This window comes from Bactrocera dorsalis, chromosome 5, assembly GCF_023373825.1.
Source record: "Bactrocera dorsalis isolate Fly_Bdor chromosome 5, ASM2337382v1, whole genome shotgun sequence".
Lineage (NCBI taxonomy): Eukaryota > Metazoa > Arthropoda > Insecta > Diptera > Tephritidae > Bactrocera > Bactrocera dorsalis.
Window position 1 is genome coordinate 22,859,194 of NC_064307.1, and position 24,308 is coordinate 22,883,501.

General features: G+C 35.6%; 1 protein-coding gene across 2 annotated transcripts in view; it reads left to right on the top strand.

The window, feature by feature from the left end:
- The window catches only part of LOC105230098 (putative uncharacterized protein DDB_G0274405), a 115,433-nt gene that overhangs the window by 69,187 nt on the left and 21,938 nt on the right, over window positions 1–24,308 (top strand). For both annotated transcript variants that reach the window (XM_049458066.1, XM_049458065.1), the window contains exon 3: window positions 15,341–16,221. In XM_049458066.1, coding sequence (XP_049314023.1) covers window positions 15,570–16,221 — 652 coding nt within the window. In that variant the 5' untranslated portion in view covers window positions 15,341–15,569. The remainder of the gene's footprint in view (window positions 1–15,340; window positions 16,222–24,308) is intronic.

Genomic DNA, 24,308 nt, shown 5'->3' on the forward strand with positions numbered 1-24,308 from the left:
CAATCATTTTCTAGAAGTGATACCACATAGTATCATCGTCCGGCAATACTTGTCATCTTGACAATCAATTCACAGACCCACTTCGCTAGATTCTATTCTCCGCTCATGCAACTCTTTTTCAGTATTTGAGAAATGAATATTTAATGTTGTTTTCGTTAAAGGTACCCTTTACTTACACTTTCTAACATTTTCCAACTTTCCCTAACCTAACTTTTTCTGATATTTTGTTCTTAACAGACTAAGTGTATAAAACCATTTATGTGGGCTTTTTATCTACAATTGAAGGGATTATCTAAATAATAATGTATATTAAAACTGGAACAATCATAGCTTCATTTAGTGGGTATAAATTTCCTTCTGAATTAAATTTTAATTAGTTGAATAATTAAGTAAATTCAGATTCCTTAAGCTCAATACTTGTGTAGATGCCTCGCATTTAATTTTACAGCTGATCATTTTATTATTGTTAAATAAATTCTACATTTTCATGTATTTGTTTTCAACCTAGGCTAGTACGATCTGCAGTACCCTCACCGAATTTTGCATTTTTCAGTTTCGGCTCATTTTTTGAGCAAATTGCTGAACAGTTTCGACGTCTTATTCTCAAACCCAGGTCTTGGCACCAGTAGTGATGTGTTTGAGGAATGTAGGGTCCTTGGCTATGTTGTCAAAAATACCATACCTTTTGCCACCTCTTCTCGATGTCGTTTTTGGAAAAATATCACGGATTTTGATATTAGTTAATCTAACATTGCAACGTCTCATACTCAGTGGATTCATAAGATATGTTGTGTGTTTGATTCTAATAAGACAAGCATTGTCTTTACCTTTTAACGAGTCTATTCACAAAGACACTCATTGCTATTGATAGCGAGGTTAGGCACTATAAATGAGTTTAAGGCTAATATCGCCGCTTTACTATCCCCCCAAGCTTTGACCCATACGTAAAGAAGCTTACTGCCCCTCTCCTCCAACGGCTTCCTCCCACCCACAACTCCCTTGTCGGTATATGGGCGAAGAAGGAGCCGCCATGGTTCGGTTGGGCGACTCCATGATCCAAGTGATCCGGTATGAAGTAAAAGTGTGTGAGGATATCCGAGTGTTCAGATACGTGTTCTTTTAAAAATTCAGATTCTCTGAGTCTGATACCAACTTTCGCCGCCATACATAATGGGCTTGACTATGGTGTCGTAGAGCCAGAGGACCATTTTCGATGAGAGACTCCACCTTTTGTCAATGACTTCTCTACAGCAGCATAAGACAATCCATGCCTTTTTTGCTCTCTCTTCAATATTCGGCTTCCATGAAAGCTTCCTACCCAGGATGGGCCCTAGCTATTTCACTTTATCCGCCGGTTGTAGACGGATACTCCCATCGTTGTTGCTTTAAATTGAAAACATTTTTTAGGAAATTGCAGTACAACTACGAATCGAATGACATACTATATGTTTGCATTAAAAAAATTTATCTGAATATTTTTTCTTTGCAAAATGTTCCAGAAGCTACATTTCATATTTTTTCACCATATTATAAAACAAAAAACCGAAAAATTTCATATATCAAGTTTTTATTTTCAGGTATGTGAATCCGATTTGCAATGAAGCATTTTTTTTTACCTCCCTCACCTGTATCGTACCATAGCAAGGATAAATTTTCCAACACTTTCTCCAATATTTTCCGTTATGGCGCGTTGACTATTTTACTTCTCCCCCACAAGGTTTTTGACATTGTAATGCTGATACCTGGGTTTTTATTGCCTTTTTTAATATCCACGCAGGTAGTTATTGTACAATATAAATTCATTCATTCACACATATATACATACATACATACTTGCATACACAAACTGTGGCCAATTCAGACATTGTTTTTATTACTAGCTGCATACGATGTGGGAATTATTAGATTTTTTGTATCGGGTATTTCCTTCCCGTCCAAAAGTCCTTTATACATACATACATAAATGTGTAGTCTACAAATTCATATACATATATATATCTGCATACATGCGTGGTCACATTTGTGTGCGTATTGGAGACACCGAAAACTGTATTTCATTGCTTATTCGTTATTTTTTAATTAATAAATTGCTTTGCTGACAAATATTTCATGCCATTGTGGTATTGGTAAGGTGCAAAATATGGTATGCCATGAAAGGTAAAATAAAAATGTAACGAATTTATTGTTGCAGCAATGTTGGCTTGACAATTTGGCGTGTGGAAGCAATTGTTTGCATTGCCAACAAAACGAAAAACCAAGCAAAGATTTTATGATTAGAAGGTTTATGTGCATTTACATATATACATACATATGTACATACGATTACGGACGAAGGTATTGTTCAATAGTTTGATCAATCCCTGTACTGCACGTATTAAATGCAACACAGCATCTTTCTATAGCTAAATATAATTTTGATTTTTGAGCCTAGTATCCATAAAGATTAGGAGAAATTTTATATTTTTATGTATAAATTAATACACCAGCGATAAAAAATTAAAACTTTCGCTCATGATTAAACTTAAGAGTTGTTTAAGAGGCAACCTGAAGAGATTCAAGAACTGCTATTTCATATAGAAAGAATCATCCGTCAATGACGACCGTTATCGCGCCTTGATAACCGACTATTTGATGCCTGAAATTGAAACTCGTAATCTCAGCGACATTTGGTTTCAAAATGACGGTGCCACTTCCCACATATCGCATTAAACAATGGATTTAGCCCATCGATAGGCCATCAAGATTGCGCGATCTGACATCGTTAGACTTTTTCCTGTGGTGATATGTAAAGTCTGAAGTCTATGCGAACGATCCCGCTTCGATTCAGGCCTTAGAGCAAAACATCATGCCTGTCATTCCCCAATTACCAGTCGAAATGCTCGAACGAGTCATCGAAAATTGTACTCAACGGATGGACCATCTGAGACATAGCCGCGACAACATTTGAAAGAAACACTCTTCCAAAAATAAATGCCAAATAATGTTCTTTCGAATGATAATAAACATAAGTTTCATTAAAGTTTCTAAACTTTTTTATAAAAAAGAAGGGAACCTCGATAAAAAAATGACCCTTTATAAAAAATCTGATCCATAATAATCCATTTATCTCTGTAAAATTGTCAAAATATAAGTAACATCTATATCTTCCAGAAAGTAACAAAAATATTCTCTTATAGAAAACTCAAATTAAAAATTACTGGCAACTCTTGCAACAGTTCAATAAATGGCATGCAACAATTTTGCAATCAATATCGCACACTTATATGTATATATACATACTTGTTTATATGAACCCTCTAAGAGTAACTACATAAAAAGTATGGTTAGGTGAAATATGCCGTTTCACATCTACATAACTTTGTATTGGCAATATTTTCTCTTGAGAATCGTTGATTGGAAATTCCATATCAAACCACTTCTGAAGCGCTCATGTGCGTACAGATGAGAATTTGAATGATATTTTACACCATATCCAAAGGATATTGCTTCATGTGAGACGACGTACTTATGCCGTTATGAACTTATGATTGATTTTTATGCACATAGCATACCCAATGAACGTTTGAGAGGCACTGTGACTTCAAGAAGGTTAAATGTATGCGTTTTGTCTTTCATAAATTTAAAGATTAACTTTGTGACGAAGCGTTTGCATATATTAAATATCCTATGCAATATAGATTTTGACGATAAAGTCAAAGACATTAATTTTATTTCTTCAACATATAATAACCAGTTTTATATACCTGTAATTATAGGTATAAATTTAATAAAAAATACTATTTTTTAATATTCTTAACAATTATCCCTTTCGAAGGGATCGGCTTGATGTATATTTTGTGTGGAAGTCTTTCTAAAATTAACTTTAGTCGCTGGAGGGTTCAGTTACCTCGGGTTCTACTTCGACCAAATCCCATAAGAAAATCAGAGTAAAAAAATATATTAATGAAAAAACGGCACTGATTATTCAACTCCTCTAATGAAGCAGACGGCGATGTTTTTCTCCGACTAACATCGAAATATTTTTTCAGCTACGCAGAGTCAGCTATGAAGTAGTGGAGTTTTATCTTCGTCAAGGATAACATTGAGTAATATCTGAATCCGAATCAAAGTAAATTATTTTTACTTCTGAATATGGCTTTCAACCAATTTTTCAAAAAAAAATATATATATGTATATATCAATTAACTCGGAACAATTAAAAATTCTGAAAAACTCTTATCATAAAAACATCAAATTTTAACACATATGTTACATATGTACTTGTATATATATATATATACGTGGTACACACCCATTTCCATTTTTAATTTTAGAAATTAGAGATGACAATTTTATACTTTTAAATCGATAAATATACGTTATATCGAATAAAAAGACTTCAATAAATAATCCAAGTTTATGTCGAAAATATCAGTCAGCGACTTCTACGAGTATGGATAACAGCATGATCAAGACCCTAAAAATAAATATATTAGTAGTATTTTTAGATTTAAAAGTTAGGGTTGTCAATATTTTAATATGAAACCGATAAATGCATGTGATATCGAATAGTAAGATCTTAATGAATAACTCAAGTATATGCCGAAAATATCGGCGACTCATAATAGTGTGATCAGGTCCTAAAGATAGTTTCAACTTATAAAAATTGGAAATCTTCACTATTGACTAAAAACTTTGTACAGCAAAAGCAGTAAAAAACTGAGCTTTTATTTATAAGAAATTATTTATTTTTATTCCTACTTGAAAATCGGTATCATAAATTATTATCAAAATCGTACAACCGTAACTATCCAAAACTGAGTACAATAATCAATTGCTGAATTTGTACACCGATAACCATTAGCATCATGTCTTAGGCCAAATTCGATTAGTTTAGACCTCACAAATGGAACGTATTTGTTCAAAATTTGTCAATGTATGAGAAGAAACTCAATCTTACTTTCCGAAAAATATCGATTATTGGAAAAATTGAACTGTAATTATTTCGAAATATCCATAATTGAAACTAAGCCAAAATATTTCTTTCCCAAAATAAATCGATTCAAAATTTCGATCATAGAAAAAATCGATCCATAACTATACCGAAATAACGATTATTAAAATTAATCCAAAATATTTCTTTTCAAAAATTAATCGATTCCAAACTATCGATTATTAGAAAAATCGAAGTATAAATATTTTGGAATATCGATTATTTAAAAAAATATATACATTATTTCGAAATGTCGATTATTGAAACTAAGTCGAAATATTTCTATCCGAAAATTAATCGATTTCAAAATATCGATTATTGGAAAAATTTAATTATAATAATTTCGAAATATCGATTGTTGAAAAAACATATATGTAAATTATTTCGTAATATCAATTATTGAATCAAAGCCAAAATATTTGTTTCCGAAAACTTATCGATTCCAAAATAACGATTATTGGAAAATCGATAAATTATCATTTCGAAATCTCAATTATTGCAAGAAAATACATTTAAATTATTTCGAAATATCAATTATTGAAAAAAACCGATGACACACAATCATCCCTGAATGCTGTCGTAACAGAAAAATGCAACAACGCAAAGTACCAAATGAATAATCATCGAAAACTATTCAAAATGTAAAAACAACAATAAAAACTGTGATAAAGTCAGTTTGAAAAAGTGTCAGAAAATATTTTCAGCGAACAATCCGGCCAACTAAACTCGTTAGTGTTAGTAGAAAAGCGCATAAAAACAATTGTGCAGCAAAATGTGCGATAAATTTGCTAGTGCTTCTCATACATATACATATGTATATGTATATAAATTCAAATGTATGTAGAATAGTGTATGTGGTTGTATATCTCTCTATATTTCCGATTTAAGTGATTGTGCATAGACGGTCTATACCCAACGGCATTCATCATCCATAAATTGAGTTGTGTGTTTGTGACCAGTGGTTTCCTGCTAAACTGTCCAAAATATTTCAATATCTAGCAAATGCACTGCATGTCAATTAAGCACTTTTCCATGCATTGCTCCAAAGCTGCCAACTTCAAATTTTCTATGAAACGAAACTCGATACGATTCACATACACATATATATACATATAAATGTACAGAAATCCATTCTTTAATCTATATGCACACAAATACATACATACATCACAATTTGCATATGAAAAATGATTGACGAGGAGAGCGTAATAAATTGAAAATGGCTAATAAACAAATGACCATCGTTACGTCTCTTCTGTCTCTGACAGTTTTAAACTCTCCAATGAGTTGGAACACAAAATTGCGCTAATAAATAAAAACGTATGCAGTGATTTTTAAATTAAAATGCATTCAAATGGCAGTCAATCAAATAAAAAAACATTGTTTTTTGATTATTCGAATATCCATTCATTACGTTTTTGGTAGCAAAAGGGGTTAATGAACGCTGACTTGTAGTCATTTTTGCAGAGAAATCAGATCCGCCGGAAAGACATATCGTTAATATTTAAGCTCCGCACCAAAGTGGAGTTTATAATGGTGCTATAATGATTAAATCAAGCATAAAGGAACTTTCAGTTAATTCCACCAATCCAATATTTAAAGTTTAGGTGAGTTACAAATGAAATACCCTCTGATTAAATTAGTCTAAATCCATCTGTTTAAGCTCCTTACATAAAATAATTGGCCCAATTTTAAATTAGTTCATCCTCGCACAAATTTGAGTGAATTATGTTTAATTTTTTTTTAATAAAACGGTTTGGGATATTAATAAAATGGTTTATTCTTGTGAAAGTACATTTGCTGCCATTATGTATGGCACTCAATTTCTTTTACATGGCAACAACGGGCACGCTTGCAAAAGGCTAGACGCTGAACCCAATTTTCGACGGTTTTCAAGCATAAATTGGCCGATACGAAAATCATCAATCAGTCGCTGGCTTGTTGGCATAGACCACGGACTTGACGTAGCCCCGCAAAAAATTGTCTAAGGGTGCCAAATCGCACGACCGGCGGCAAATTGACTGACCCATTTCGTGAGATAACACGTTCATCAAACTTGGTTTTCAATAAAATAAATTGTGACATTCGCTGTTTGGCTTATGGCGTCGTCCTGTCGACATCATCCAATTCGATCTAAAATATACGGTTATCATTGAGCGGTAGCGATTTCCATTCACAGAAACGTGCCGGTCTTGATCATTGCGAAAGGAGTACAGCCCAATGATGGGATTGGGTCTCCCTCAATGGGCACTTCTTTGTCTCACTGGTACAGGAGTATTTTGAGCAGTGCCTGTGGATTCAAATTTTTCCACTAGACTATAAATTGGGCGAAGCGCTCTTAACGGCCACCGACTCCGCATTTCGGTAGTAAATTTCGAATAATTTCGACTGGTTGTTGGAACTAAAAATCGGTAATAAAAATCGATGTAAATTGATTTATGTTTGCTTTCTTCGATTTCCTAAGCATTACCGAGTAACGAATCGAACAAGGCAGTTTTTCTAGGAGACTGAATGAGAACCCCTCTCTTTGGAAGAAACACATTTTAGCAACTACTTGTTCGAGTTTTCTATAAACAATTATTATTTTTTTCAGTGTTTTAAGTTTTTAAAATAAATAAAAGTTAATTTTGAGAGTTTGAGTCAAGAAATAAAACTGGTCTAAAATTTAATCAAATTTTGATAGCTTTTATGTTTTATCGCAAACTATGTTGTTACTTTCACATGTAAAATTTTTGACAAAAGAACAGCGCTCAAGGATAGCGAGCAGAGAAATTGCGAATCGAAGATGGCTATTGTGGAGTACATTGTGGTGTTTTCGCAAGAATTGAGCCAAGAGCCTTGATTTCTATGCAAAAAATTTTAAGTAAAGATCGCTAAAAGACATTCTAACGCCTAACCAATTTATTCACCATATTTGCTTCGCTTTGAACATCTCATGAGTCTACAAGGAGCGGTCGAAACAAACAGGACTTTTTGAATCTTCATTGCATCGCATTTTGACCGAACATTTGGTCTTACGTAAGGTGTGTGCACGGTTTGTTCCGCACAAATTGACTGACGACCAAAAAATGCTCAGAATCCAACATTCGAAGGACGCTTGTGACCGATTATTTGATCAAAAATCACATTTTAACCATAAACCACTCCCCGTATTCACCTGATATAGCACAGTGCGACTTTTTATTTTCGGAAAAATGCATGTGCCCATGAAAGGAAAGCGTTATGCAGACGTAGAGGCTATTCAAAAGGATTGCACCAGCATGCTGGCGGTTATACCAGCCAACAAGCTAAAACATTCGTTCGTCAAGCTTTCGGACAGTGTAAAAAGATGTATTGAGACTATTTTGAATAAAATAAATTGATTTTGCCGAAAAACCCATTGTTCTGTTTTTTTTTTAAGTCCTGTTTACTTTGGAACGCACCCTGTATTACTCTTATATAAATAAAATTTATTAGTTAGCTTTGCTTCCTATTTATATTTGTTTGCTTAATCAACAATTCTTGAAGAGCTTACTCAATTTATTGTTTCTGCTTTTTTTTATCAAACTTTGGCTCTCTAAGTCGCATATTAACAGCTGACAATTGGAAGAATCGGGTTTGCAGTTAAGCTACTGAACGATATATGAAGGCAGAAATGACACTCGTTTATCAAAACGAACAAAAAGCACAAACTTCAATAGATGTCCACCCTAACTTGATAACGGGCATATGAGAAAACACTTAACCAAAAGTATATGTATGTATGCCAACGATGAATTTTTTTTTCACACGACCTTCTGAGGTATAATTGTCCGGTAATGATGGATATAATAAGATTTTGAATAATAATTTCGATGTTTTAAGCCACTCTTAAGTGTAAATTTTTTAAAAAAGAACAATTTTTTTTGAGAACCTTACATATATCAAAATTCTAATATTTGCTTAGCCCCTCGATCATTGCCAGTATTTATCTAAGAAAATACTAGCGCTTGCAAAGGTATATCAAAAATCGAGATCGAGCAGCGCTCGCGAGCACCTTAGTTTTTGGTATACCATATGATCAGAATTAACCCGGACTCTCAAAAAACTTTCACTTATTTTAATAAACATTTTCATTCTCGCCTCCAAAATAGGTCCAAATGGCATGTTTGTACAACACTAGGGCCGTAGCGGATTTTCCAGTTTAGAAAACAGGAAATAGTCACAGGAAGCCAAATCTGGCGAATACGGTAACTTAACGATCACTCACTTTTCGTGTTTAGCCAAAAAGTCTGTCACAATCATGCAAGAGAAAAAAATTTTTTTATTTTTGGTTTTAAATCATTTTAAGTCGAAAAATCTTCTTCGCCGCCAGACACCTTTTGCCGAAGGTGCTCCTAGAGATGTTCTCTAGAGTAAGGAATCTAAAACTTTTTAAAACTTATCACCGATTTTTATACACATTTTTTTTGGCTTGCATATGGACATAACCCCTTAACTGGTTAAGATATTTTCGAAAATAAGAATAAAACATAAAGCAGATTTTAATAAAGAGTAGATACGCAAATCAAATTAGTCTCAAAAACAGTGAAAACTTCTTATTTCACATAAAATTAAAGCAATAGCTATTTAATTTATTTCCTCCACAAACTTGCGCTCAAATGCTCACTTCAGCAAGTACGTTACGTATACGGCGCGTAGCACCGTGTGAAATACTCTAAACTTCATTGCAAATGTCAAAGTAGCAGCGCTATCTCGCTTTATTTCCACCAACTAATGCTACTAAAAATGAGAAAAGCCATTACTTGCAACAACCACTGACATAGAACCTTGTCTGCAGCGACTTTCACCGTTTATTCAGCGGCCGTTTTTATTGCAGCAAGAAAATGCGCGTTGCAACGCCTTGTTGTTGCACATGAAAATGTGCATTTTACGCAAATGTGTGCACATAATTTCGCTATAAAGTGTGGCAGGCTAGTGTAAATTGCAATTAAATGTAAATTGCAAGTGCAAATTTTTTTTTATTTTTATTTTATTTTTGCCACTCTTGAATTGGTAATTAATTAAGCGTTAATTGCCGACCACAATGAGAATGTAATTAAAGTTGTTATAAAAATTACTCACACATGCATGCACGGCATTGTTTGGTGGCTGAACGATGCTTTTGGTAAGGATGTTTGTTTGTATGTGTGTGTAAGTGATTTGTTTTTATAATTCGTAATAAAGTTCAAGAGCGACATAAATTATTTTTAAAAGTTTTCTTCACTCGTGAAACTTTAATATTTGTGAAGAGATACGGCCAATTTCATAGATTAATATTTTACTTTAAAGACAGCTAGCTCAACTCATTATGAAAGAAATATTAAAAAGCTTGCTGCCGTTAAATAAGTTAAACGGTAGCTTATACTAATGGCAGACGTAAAAAGAAAAAGAATCCATAAGCAGCAGTTTAGCCGCAGAAATAAAATGGATTTTTTAATGAGCCACCAGTTTTTGTAGAAAGCTCTCTCCATCTCCCGATTTTTAGTGCAGCAATAAAAAGCTTCGTAAAGTTCGCATTATTTTTAATAAGGTGGTTTCAACTGGTTTGAAGTGATTTGTACAGCTATGAATTTCACATGAGTAAGTTTGTACATATGTCAGTACAATTGCAATTCGCTCTTCTACAATCGAAACAGTTGTTTTTTAAGGCAGTTAAATTGGGTTTTTGTACCACAAACAAATCCAATTCGAAGCTTGAGCTTTCACTTAACCCTCCATTACTAACCTTAGGGTCGAATCGACCCAGGCACGCAAACTTTTTAAATTAAATAAATAAAGAATATTTTTTAACGCAAGATATATGTGTAATCTAAATTTGTACATATTTAAACGTTTATAAACAATAAGAATAAGAAACATGTAAAATATTATGCATAAAAAATTGTTTTAAAAAATAGCCTGGGCCGATAAGATTACATAATTGAAAAATTTTTGCATTAGTCATTCCAATTTTTCTTTTTAGCATTTTACTTTTATATTTCAGGTTTCAAATGCACTTTACTTGAAGTCAATATCTTTAAAACTTATCATTTTATGCGAAATCTGGCTGGATAACTTTTTTTCACTTTATTAGCTATGTTGTAATGAATACAAACTTAATTTCAATTTAAGTATATAAATTAATTTTTAAACACATCATTTTATAAATTTAACAATAAAATACTCCAATATACTAAAAGACGTATACGTTTTAGCAATTTATAAGTTTAAACGATTTTAATAGATAATACAAATGAGGGTCGATTAGACCCATGGTTAGTAACCATGCGACATGATTTGAGGTTAGTAATGCAGGTTAAAGTATTTACTTGCACGATATCAATGAAATGAACTAAAAAAGTTACGAAAAAAATTACCCTATATTGCCAAAAGTGTGCTCAATAATGCCAAAAAGGTCCGAATCAAATTACTCAATCCATATTTAAGAAATAAATTCGCAACAAAAGTATTTTTTCCTTATTTTGAAACCTTAACCCCTCCCTTTGCAAAACTAATCTATCACTGAATGACACTACTTTCGAAAAGGAAGTCCAAGAACTAGTGAAAAATACATAGACTTTTCTCTAAATTCAAATTCTAAAGTTAGAAAAGAAAATATTTTATCGTTACTTTTAATGTCATATTTATAAACCCTCGATACCAGCAGTGATATGTTTGATGAATGTTGGGTCCTCAGCTATGTTGTCAAGCATCTCTGTACGACCTCTACTCTATACCGTCATTGCAAAAGATTGAGGTGTTTTCAATGTATCGTCATTAACAGAAGGGGTGGACGAATCGCCTTAGGTAATTTTACAATGATCTCACGAACTTCACTGAATGTTTTCTGCCACCCAAATACGTGTGTGCGTAATAAAGGCTCCTCAAAACACTTGAGCAACATTATCATCGATTTCGTAGCCGTAAACAATTCTTAAACATTATTTAATCTAAAGATACTTATGTATGTTACTTATAAACTTTGAAGACCCGATCTTTCAAAACTAATAAATGATAAACCCAGAGCGTACTATTCGCAACTCCCTCCCCCATCTTGAAACCCAGCATTAATTATTGGATAATATTCGGCCTAATAGAACTCGCCCAGCACGCAGTGAAGAAAATGGAAAGTGTACACTAAGACCGTGGAGAGTCGAATCGGCGCCGTTCGCAGCAACTCATACTGATCTATGCAGCGTTTTACGTCGACATCTTAAATTTAAAACGCATAAAATACAGCTTGTGCAAGAACTGACGCCGCTCGACCTTCCCAACCGATATCGCTTCACTCTATGGGCTCTTGAAAAGTTCCAACTAGATTTTTTGGGCTTGTCGATTGGCAACCAATATCATGTGCTATCACACTGTTAAAAATTTTTGTGTGGGGATATGTAAAGTAAATTCCGCTTCGATTCAGGCCTTGGAGTAAAAAATCACACGTGTCATTCGCCAGTTAGCTGAGGCGTAGCTGCGGCCAACATTTGAAAGAGATAAATTAACTACCTAAAACCTAAGTAAAACTAATATCAACCAATTAAACCTAACCTAACTAAAGGTTAAAAAAGTTCTGAGGAAACTTAAGCCTACCTGTGTAATACACGATAAAGTGTTTCACTATATTGACTTACTTCAAGTTAATGCTGATACACTTTTAATCAATAAAAAACTAACCTTTTATTAAAGAAAGCGTAATTTTTTTCGAAATTATGTGTTAATTAGAGACTTTAAACTACAAGGGCACTTTTACGTGCTGTCATATACTTCAATTTTACTTAGTTAACCATAACTTAACGCAACTTAACTCCAACTTCAGCATAACCTACAATACCACATAAACTATAATCCAACATAACCTTTAACCCAAACTATCTTGCCAACTAACCGAAAACCCCTTTCACATGCATTCTTCACTATAACACTGCGTGGGAGAATGTACAAGACAACGATATCATTATTTCTGAAAATCGAATTTCACAGATAAATGAAGTTTTTGATTTGCTGCATCTTCGTGCATTTTCAAAAGAAAAAAAACGAAAGGAAGAGACTTGTTGGCAGTTGGCGCAAGTGGAAAAAACGACACACATGCTTCCGATCACGCCTTATTGATTTGTTGCGAAATGCGCGCTTGGAGAACGGCATACAACCACACACACATGCGGTAGTATATGCATATGTGTGCGTATGTGCTAAACTGCAACGAAGCAAATAAAGCAAGCGTTGCATTTCTGTGCCATCCAGGCAGCAGCTGGCGATGATGGAAAATTGGTTAGTAGCGGATTTCGTGCTATTTCACACTTTTCGTTTCCCTTTCTATGCCCCGTTCTTCGATGCTGCTGTTAACGTCGTTTTTGTTTCAGTTAAGTGTGCACTTTTTCCTTCACATTTGCTGCATTTCTTTTACTTACATATGTATATATACTTGTATGTGTAAATTATATGTTTGGAAATGTGAGCGGCTAATGTTGCGCTGTGCTTGTATTAATGAAGTTTTAAACGTTTTACTACTCGTGACTGCTGCTACACTGCATGACAAATTCCAAAACGATTTGCTTTTGCGGCCTATTCTCTTTCTTAACTTAGCTTGCACGAACAAATTTTTGTACCAAACACGACTTCATGCCAAAAACACATGAAGACTGGATAGATATAACACATCCCTAATTTCGAATTTTATGATTTTATGAGACTAAAGTGATGCCGAGTTTTTGAGACATTGTTCCTGAAATAGTTTAAATATACTACTATGAGCAAAAAATAATAAGATTTGGTCTTAATTCTAAAATTCTTAATTTATTCTTCAAAATCCATGTCACCGCCCTCAAAGTAATCCGCAAAACATTTGTGTCAACGTTTTCTCCATTCCTTGAAACAATTGTTAAAGTCAAATAATGGCTTCAATTTACTCGAAACGTTTTCCCCAGAGCGGTCATTTGAGACTGCTGAATAGCCAGAAGTCACACGGAGCTAAATTAGGTAAATTCGAATATTGGTCGGAAATTTGGCGAAAACTCCCGAAGAATCCATGCAGGATGCGATGGTACATTGTCGTGGTACAAAAACCAAGAGTTGTCGGCCTATCATTTCGACCACTTTTTACGAATATCCTTGTTGCTGATAGTTTGGCCGATCAGAAGGAATTTGAAGTGCACCACAACTCGTTAATCGAAGAAAACTCTCTCTTTGAAGTGGTTTTTACGGCTTCGGCTCACCTTTGCCACGATATTTGGCCGACTAATCGTCTGTTTCCGGGTCGTAATAGATCGATTCTCACCACCTGTAATAAAACTTTTCTTGACATCCCGGTAGTCGGAAAGCATTTTTTCACAACGTTAACGTAACGCTTTTTTTCTGAGTGATTTTGGAATCAATCATGCTTTCACTTTCTTAGACGCAAATGATATTTTGATTTTCATTAATCCTTCCGATATTCCAACGATGGCATAGATAGATCTCTGATCGTCGATTCTCAAGCACCAATTCTTCAATTTTACATGGAGGGTAGAGTATCGAACAAATTTTGCTGGCTGATTAAACAGACTGTCAGGATTTGCGATGCAACCTTCCGCTAACATGTCCTCAAAGGGTTTCGTTTCTCTCTTTGATGGAGTTATACTTATTTGCGCGTCAATTACATTTTAGTAACCTCTCAGTTTCGAGCCTTACCATTTCTATAAACAACTAAACCTCATTTCAGGTTTTAAGGCTTTAAAAAACCTTTTTCTATTTACCGCCTTACCTGAGGATCGCTACTGGCCAACAATCTAGCGAATGACGCTCCAAAAATGAGCCGAAACCAAAAGCACAAAATCCAAAAAAAGCACTGAAGGCATTGAAGGCACTGAAAGCCACCCCAGCCGAAACTTATAGCAAGTATATAGAAATTTGAATTAAGCGTTGGCATACTTGTATCGACTCAAAGAAGTCTATTTTCAAAACGAAAATAAAGATTTGTGTTAAAGTATATGAAAATTTTATTTAATGTCCGGGTCAAATTTTATCTGATGGTATACATAGATATCTAATGATTCTTTTTGTTTCCCACTCTCAGAAATTTCAAAGTAGTTATTCGGTTTCGATAGCATAGAATTTATTTCTGAATAAAGACTTCTTTATACCGACCTATAGCTTTGACCATCATTTGTCTTTTTACTATATGGCATGTAGTTTTTACCAGGTACTTTTAGGCCAAAATTTCAATGGTTTGAGTCTTTTTTATGAATCTATTGTTCTTTTTTAATCTTAACCAGGAACTGACATATACAGTTTTGGAACTCGCCAAAGCAATTTTTAGCCAATTCCACTCACAAAATATATGTTTCTTTGGTTTCCACTATTTATCTTGCACTTCAATAACTCTCCCATTTTTTTGCTCTCCTAACGTCATTACAGAGATTTCTTCTTGGCCAATAGTTCACCATCAAATCTGCACACCAACCGACAGCTACAACAACAGCAACGGCGTTGGACGACGAGAAAAACCAGCCGCAGTACACGCACTGCGATTCGGGCTAGCAACGCTGTCACCAGGGCTAGAAAAGCGACACCACTCGAGGCCGAGCAACAGCAACAGCAGCAACAAAAACAACAACACCAATCAAAGCGTCAACTCTTTGTTAAAATGAATCTTCTAATGGTCTGCGTACTCTTGCTGGTGGCATTTATCTGCCAGCCAACATTGATTTATGGTCTACGCGGCAGTCACAACTCCGCCGCCGCTGCTGTCCCCAACACCCACGGCGACCACGAGCTCGTCCACCATCAGCGTAGTATCAAAACATTTGGCGGCAAAGTGAAACGTTCACGCTCCCATTTACCACACGCTTCGGCCGCCGAACAGGCGAATGCCAAGCTTGTCATGGAGATGGAGTCGGGTGATGTATTGGTGCGGCGTGCAGCGCGTGGTGCCAATGTTGAGGGCGGCGATGACAGCGCAAGCAACGTTGATGCAGCTGCTGTTGGCGGTGGAAAGCGCAACAAGAATGGCAACAACAACAATAATAAAAAATTGAACAAGAGCTCGGATGCGTCGAACGGCGGTCGGAAACAGGACAAAAAGTTCTCAGCTGCAATTGGCGGTCAAGCACAACAACAGCATCACGGCAGTGGTAACGGTAATGCTAATGGCAACGGCAAGGGCAGACAACGCCAGCAACTGCGTTCGCAACAACATCAGGGACACGGCAAACGCGGCGGCAACGGCAATGGCAGTGGTTCGGGCGCCAAAGTACGCATGGAGAGCGTGGAGAAGACCTCAACTTCGGAAAAGTCACGTAAGTTGTGGACAAAAAACTAAATTAATCAGTTGTAGTTGGAAGATTATTAGATGTAAGTAGACAAAAATGTTGTTGGGTATACATCAATACATTTTCGAATCTCAGTTTTGGAAACCAAAAGTTCAGAGTTTACAAGAAGTAGCAGGGATGAAGACGGCGCTTTAAGATATTTTCTGTTTAGTCTACGATAGAAGTTTCAAAGCTTGCAATATATCAAATCGGAGCGGTCTTTCAGTAAGATCATGATAATTTCCTGCGAAGAACATTTGAATCTATGATTCACAGAGTTATATGTACAAAATATTAAAAGTGTTGCGTCACATTCCTTTATATCAGAACTTCCTAGTTAAGTCTATAAAATAAGATGCAGTTTAACTCAACATAAGACAAAGCCGGAAGGGGTCTTACCAGTAATATTTATAAGACTAAACTATAATACACTGGAAGAAAGAATATCAGTTTTGGCGGCTTCTGCATGTTAACGGTAAGGTCGGTGAGACATTCTGTGTGTGATCTCCATCAGCTCCCATTTCACACTTTCAGACCATTGTGGTATTGATCAAACCCTTCGGTTCGATCCGATTTCTTTGTTGGCACTGAGCTTAGTGATTATATGCTCCAAACTAAAGTGGTCCTCACTTTCGATTGCCCATATTTTCCGGTAGGTAAGGGATGTAATAATTACCATTCCATTTTCATTATTTCTAGACAATTTCAAATTTCCATATCACTAAGAAATAGTTTTTTTTCGTGCCTTTAATGTTACATGTCTTAATTTCCCATTTAGAATACATATTAACGCAAAATCACTTAACCTCAGGCAACAAAAATAGATTCAATGCCAATATTAATAGCAATACTTACAACGAAGAGTATACATGTTTATTAAAGAAAGCCGAAAGCAACGTCATAACATTAACTGGATTGCATACCCCGTAGGAAAGTACACTGCTTAAAATGGGTTGATCAAGAAGTTCTTTGCAATTACGACGATTCGCTGATCAGGATATTCTAAGTTTGCCACGGAGTTTGCAAACGCAGAAGGAAACGTCGGAGATATAATAAATTATATACTTATATAAATGTTACCTACTTTTTTAAAGAAGAAACACCTACACTTCAAACTTAATAGGGAATGTTTATGATCATTCGAGATAACATCCTTTGATTTTTATTTTTTGAAGATTATCTCTTTCAAATGTTGGACGTGGCTACGTATCAGATAGTCCATCGTGATAATTTCCTGCGATCCCTTCGATGAGTCGTTCCAGCATTTCGACTGGTAACTGGCGAAAGAAATGTTTGTTGTTCTGCTTCAAAGCTTGAATCGTTGCGGGAATAGGTTTAGACTTTATCCCACAGCAAAAAAACTAACGTTGTGATATCCCACGATCTTAGTGTCCAATTAACGGGCCCAATACGTGAAATTATCTGCTCACCGCCGCGTTCCCACAATCAATCTATTGAGTGATGCGATGTGTGGAAGTGGCGCCGTCTTGTTCCGTCGAGATCACGAGCTCCATTTCAGACAACACATAGTCGGTTATCACGGCAATAATGGTCACGATTGACTGTTACGTTTTCACCAGCATCACTTTTGAAGAAAATATGGACCGATGATTTCACCGGCCATAAACCACACCAAGCCGTTATTTTTTCCAGATGAAATGGCAAATCTTCAATCTCTTCAGGTTGCTCTTCGTCTTAAATTGTAATTACGGCTACTGAATCATTAAAATGTTGTCGGAAGTGCTTTGAGAAGACTGTTTTATCACGAAGTCAGGTATTCGAGTAAAACAAAAAATTCAAAGAAGGTCGTGAAGTCATCGAAAACTTGTCTCATATGCGAGTTGTCCATACACATTTATTAATGAAAATAAAATAGAAAAAGACGTCGGTTTATGAACATGATGTCGGCACTGTACAATAATTTAAAGAATGGGGCTCCAAAAATGAAGATAATATAAAAAATATGAAGTTAAATATTTTACAAAAGGGCAGCGAAACCAATGCTTATAAGAAGCGCATGGAAATTTACATTAAACATGGGCCTGCTTTTACTTGCTCAGGAGCCTTTTTTCAGGGGATAATAAGGACTTGTATTCAAATACCCGCAAACGTTTTTTTATTGACAGTCCAGTTTGAATTTCAACCGATCAGATATACTTATATATATACATATTTACTTTTGCTCAAAATTTTCCTGCTGACTCGCCTTGCAAGTGATATATACACATACATACCTATAATCCTTAAAGGGTGGAAACACGATATACTCAAATATTCTGTTACTGACCTCATTCGTTCAAGAAGCTGTGCATGTAAATATTTCTATTTGCGCTGGTATTGATGCCCAAGGGTGATGAGCTGCTGGAAAATTGCGCACAACCTTTTTTGCATACAAATTAGCCAATATAAGAGAAATGGTTGAGAGCATCGAGCAAGAAAATAACCAAAAGCAACTGAGCACTTTATTTTATAAATACATATATATGTAAATATACGTACATATATGTATATATACGTGCATTTGTATATTGTATATTTCTGCTCATCGATACGCGCCCTTCACCTACACACACTCAGCACTGGCCAAAGCAATTACCCATTTATTTATGAACTTAAGCAAGCAGGAAAGTAATAAGCGTAAAACACGATCCCGACGCCGCCAACTCACGCTTAAGACATGAATGTAGAAACAACAAGCCAAGCTAACTGTTTTTGCTTTAAGTTGGAGAATATTTCTATGTTGTTGTTATATTTTGGCTGAGGATTTTTGGCTGGGCGTTGTTAAGCGTTTCGTTTGTGGCTGACAGCAACAGTCAATGCGGGCAACGATTGATGAAGCTATTAAAGGCGTGTCTAAATGGAGACGTTAAATGGCCAGAGGTTCTCATAAGCAATACGCTTTGATTCGAGCCCAAATACAGACACACAGACACATAAGAATATAATAGCTTAAAAAGGGCTTACTCTTAACCCAATGAACTTGAAAGTTGCTGATAGAAACATTTTATTTGCTTGGGATTGAAAAGTGTTGAACGAAAGTAGTTGAAAATGGGAATAAAGTTTCTGGTCATTACAACTAACCTCCAGCAAATTTCACAATAAGTCATTTGGGTATGTTTGCCAAATTTTCAAAGTGCTTACTCCAATAAGGTGCATATGTGACTACTCAGAGACCTTTTGAAACAAAAAGGGCAGAAGTTTAGTACGGAAGTATCTCAATAAATCGTTGAACGCCATTAATGACTTTGCACAATTTCAAAACAATGATTCAAGGGTTTGACCAATGCTCATCGATCGAAAGTGACTCGCCAGAATCTCAAGAAACTTGGTTGGGAAGTTCTTAGCGACCAATTATTGCCTATAGCGATTGATTTTCAAAAGTCCTCAGTTTCAGTATTTTGCCAATGGGATCGAGAGTTTCTATGAGAAAGTACGCCAATCCGAGATACCAACTACAACCTGATCCTTCTCTACCTGATATGTGAAACGGAATGTCGCCGTATATCTCGTACATGTCATGGTTCCATCGACTGCGGTACTCGCCGTTACTAATGTCATAATTCCATAAATCTTCCGCAAAACTTTTCTCTCGAACACCTAAGGCCGACTCATCAGATGATGTCTTTGTAACCCCTGCGCCACATAGCAGGACGGGAATGATGAGGGACTTATACAGTTTGATATTTGTTCCTCGAAAGAGGACTTTACTTTCCAGTTGCCTACTCAGTCCAAAGTAGCACCTGTTGGCAAGAGTGATTCTGCGTTGGATTTCAAGGCTGGCTTAGATTCCCATTAAAGGAACAATGTGAACATGAGGGTTCAGGGGTTTTCAAACGTTGTGAGTCTTTGCTATCCCTCTTTCTGATCACGAAAACTATATAAAAATATTTTTCTCTTCAAAATTTTGCATTTCATCCGTTAAATTGTCTCCTAGAACTGTGAATCTCCCGCAAGACATCTTTTTCAGAGGTTCTGTAACCCCCGTAGTCAACCCAAAATTTTAAATACAAGTCGATATAACCCTTTAACACATCTTTTTTCTCTCTCTCTCTCTCTCTCTCTTTCTCTCTCTCCTCAAAAAGCAAAACAAAAAAGCTCCGAGTTCACTTGCTTATTTATACAAAATCTTGAGCCATGCACCACCGCGGTCTCCTGAAAAATGCTTTAAATCGATCCGATCCGAGTAATAGTTTCGGAGATACAGCCTTGAGAACTTGTGCGCTCGAGACTAGGTAGGCTAAGTGCGCCGTCTTTAAAAGCGTTTTTCTCAAAACTATGTTTTTGATGTCAGTTGATAAGATTTCTCGAAAACTACTCAACCGATTTTCATGAAATGTTATACTGATTGTCTAGCATTGATTCCGCAGAAATCGACTTTCTTGCTACACTCTATGAGAGGCAGGTGCTCAATGCTTTCAGTTGCAACTACACGAACTCTTTACTCTTTACGTGTATACCTTTCAAATCTTTGATACATTAACATAAATTGTTCAAATGTTCCATTTTTAATATAATTACCCTCATTACCAATACACATTCCACGTTGAATCCACTTTATCTACAGCAATAACAACGAATTTTTTCACGCAAAGTTTCGCGCCAAGAGCTTAGTGCTGGCCATTTTGTGTATTTGTGGGAAATTTTAAAATAGCAGTAAACGATTTGGCCATTATAAACATAGCCAGGGTTCATAATATTATCCGAATACGTACATATGTACGAGCGTATGAATTCCCAAGCGTACGTTTGGATAATCTCACGCGTGCATAACATAAATAAAGCGAAATCATGCACTGCATTTACGCATACGAATTTTACTACCGCAATTTATTGCCATGAGTATTCATAAATACACACATCCACACATACATACATATGTATGGACCTATGCTTGTATGTGGCATGAATGGGCGATTTTTGAGAGCTACCAGGTCAATGTGTGAATTTGGGATATTCCATTGAAAGTCTCTAAGGATACGCACAAAAATATGTTTATTGCCGTTATGTGCACTCGTATCTACATATGTATATAATAATGTATTTTCAGTATTATAACCATTTTCATACTCAACTAGAGTTATGATAAGCAGTTGAAAGCTATAAAGTGCAAAATCTTCGAGGATCGTAAAATAATGACAGATATTGGCGAACAGCATCAAATATGCACCTCCAAACATGGCAAATCAATTCTCATAAATAACTGTATAAAAAAGTACCAAGGTTTACCACTTCTAGCGTTTAACGGTATTCCCTTTCCATTTTTGCGTCAGGTTGACGTTTTTCACCTTTTTCTAAGGTATGCTCGTACAATAAAGGGAAATAAAAAGGTTATGCAAAGTATTTAAATATTTTCTGCGGTTATTGTGGAAGTGTTAATTTGCGAAGGCATTCGCCAGCCCATTTCTTATACCTATAGCTCGAGGCGGAAAGGACTGTTTTAAAGCCAAATATTTTTTTTTAACAAAATATGCGAAATTTAATGGGGGAATCGAAATTTCATGATGCAAAATTAAATAATCTCACATAACTTATATACCAGGTACGTGTATACCCTAGTAAGGCAAAGTATATATGAATGGTCGGCGCAACAAGCTTAGTCGATTAAATTCTGTCCGTTCTGTCAACATATTTTATTTTTCCATTGGAATGACGGCTACGGAATCGTTGAAAATGTTCCTGAAATTTTTTGAGGTGTTTTCATTATCATGAACATAAGTATCCAGTTCTGTTAATCTTGATATCCTCGAAAAATTTGAAGAAATAGTGCTTTAAAATCACCGTGTTGTCATCAGAAAGATACAGAGGGATCTCAAAATCTGTTGTGGATCGACTCATATGAAGCGTGTCAGTAGCACGAAACCCTACATTCATCCAAGGCAACACTACTAATGACGAGACGTACCTGTATTTATTTGCTATGTGAAATGCTCCTGTGAATGGTATTATCATCTCGGTTCAGCCGAACTAAATGGGTTATCTTGTTTTACATTACTTTAATAAGAACAAGTAAGGAAGAGCTTAGTTCGGGTGTCACCGAACATTTTATACTCTCGCATGATAAAGTGATAATCGAGATTTCATTATCCGTCATTTACATATATTGTATTATACAGAGAAGACATCAGATGGGGTTCAAAATAGCGTTATATTGGAAGATGGTATGGTTGTGAACCGATTACCCCCATATTTTGTACATATCATCAGGGTGTTAAGAAAGTATTATATACCAAGTTTCATTGAAATCGGTAGAGTAGTTCCTGAGATATGGTTTTTAGTCCATAAGTGGGCGACGCCAAGACCATTTTCAATTTTTAAAAAAAGCCTGGATGCAGCTTCTTTCTGCCATTTCTTCCGTAAAATTTAGTGTTTCTGACGTTTTTTGTTAGTCGGTTAACGCACTTTTAGTGATTTTCAACATAACCTTTGTATGGGAGGTGGGCGTGGTTATTATCCGATTTCTTCCATTTTTGAACTGTATATGGAAATGCCGGAAGGAAACGACTTTATAGAGTTTGGTTGACATAGCTATAGTAGTTTCCGAGATATGTACAAAAAACTTAATAGGGGGCGGGGCCACGCCCACTTTTCCAAAAAAATTACTTCCAAATATGCTCCTCCCTAATGTGATCCTTTGTGCCAAATTTCACTTTAATATCTTTATTTATGGCTTAGTTATGACACTTTATAGGTTTTCGGTTTCCGCCATTTTGTGGGCGTGGTAGTGGGCCGATTTTGCCCATCTTCGAACTTAACCTTCTTATGGAGCCAAGAAATACGTGTACCAAGTTTCATCATATCTCAATTTTTACTCAAGTTACAGCTTGCACGGACGGACGGACAGACGGACGGACGGACAGACAGACATCCGGATTTCAACTCTACTCGTCACCCTGATCACTTTGGTATATATAACCCTATATCTGACTCTTTTAGTTTTAGGACTTACAAACAACCGTTATGTGAACAAAACTATAATACTCTCTTTAGCAACTTTGTTGCGAGAGTATAAAAATTTCGGACGGTATTTGAATTTGTCCTGAATTATTACTTTAGACTTAGACAATATCGCTGCCATTTTACTATGGGTTAATATGAAGGAATCTAACTGTTTTACAGCGATTCTCCAACTTATTTCACAATTCTGGGAAATATTTTTTCCAAAGGTATGCAAAGTAGACCGCCGTGAATGTGATAATCTCCAAATTTCGAAGGATTTCTAACTATTCAATGTTTAGAAAAATAAAGAAGCTCTACGGAACCAAATCTTAAGAATATTCTGAATAGGAAAGTAGTTCATCCAATTTAGCAATTCCGATGCCGAAGGTGTGAGCCGATCCATAGTTTTTGGGGACCAGGTTTTCTGCAATACGACGTTGAATCAGCTAAATTCAGCAAAATTAATAGAGATCTGAGCACATTTTTTCCCTCTGCAGGCTGATTGCTGTAGATCAGACCTTGTCAATCTCGAAAAGAATGCTAATCACATTATTACATTATTACATATTATAGCTAGTTTTCGCCTTCTGTGGAACTAATTTGCCAAGTGAAGTTCACTATTTCGACTGTTATTTGATCTCATTTATGTAGCAGTTGATATATGTTTCGTCAATGGTGACGAAGCTCTCTCTTGCGCGTAAAAGGCGCGTCAAACACTGCTATGAAGTGGCCCCATCATTGCGCTTGTCGCCGCCGATGCAACGGTGGCATCCAACACGTCAACTGCTTTCTTATACCCAATATTTCATGTATGATATAATAAAGGGAGATCCATTTCTAAGTTTCCTACCTTTTTAAAGATAGTTGATGGGTAAAGACAGGTGTAAAAAAAAATGACGCATCTTGGTGACATTGATCCTGACTCTCCTGGAGGTCTGAAAAAAAATTAAAAAAAATTCTTAATCAGTAAGGATGCTGTTATAGTCCCTACCTCAGGGAACCCGAAACATTTTTTTGTTTCAAAAATGGCGACTGCCTGAAAATAAAAATCATTTTTTATGTTTTTTTTTGAAATTCCTGAATTTTTTTTTAAATATTAAAAACAAAGGATTAAGGATTATATAAAGATAAAGGATTAT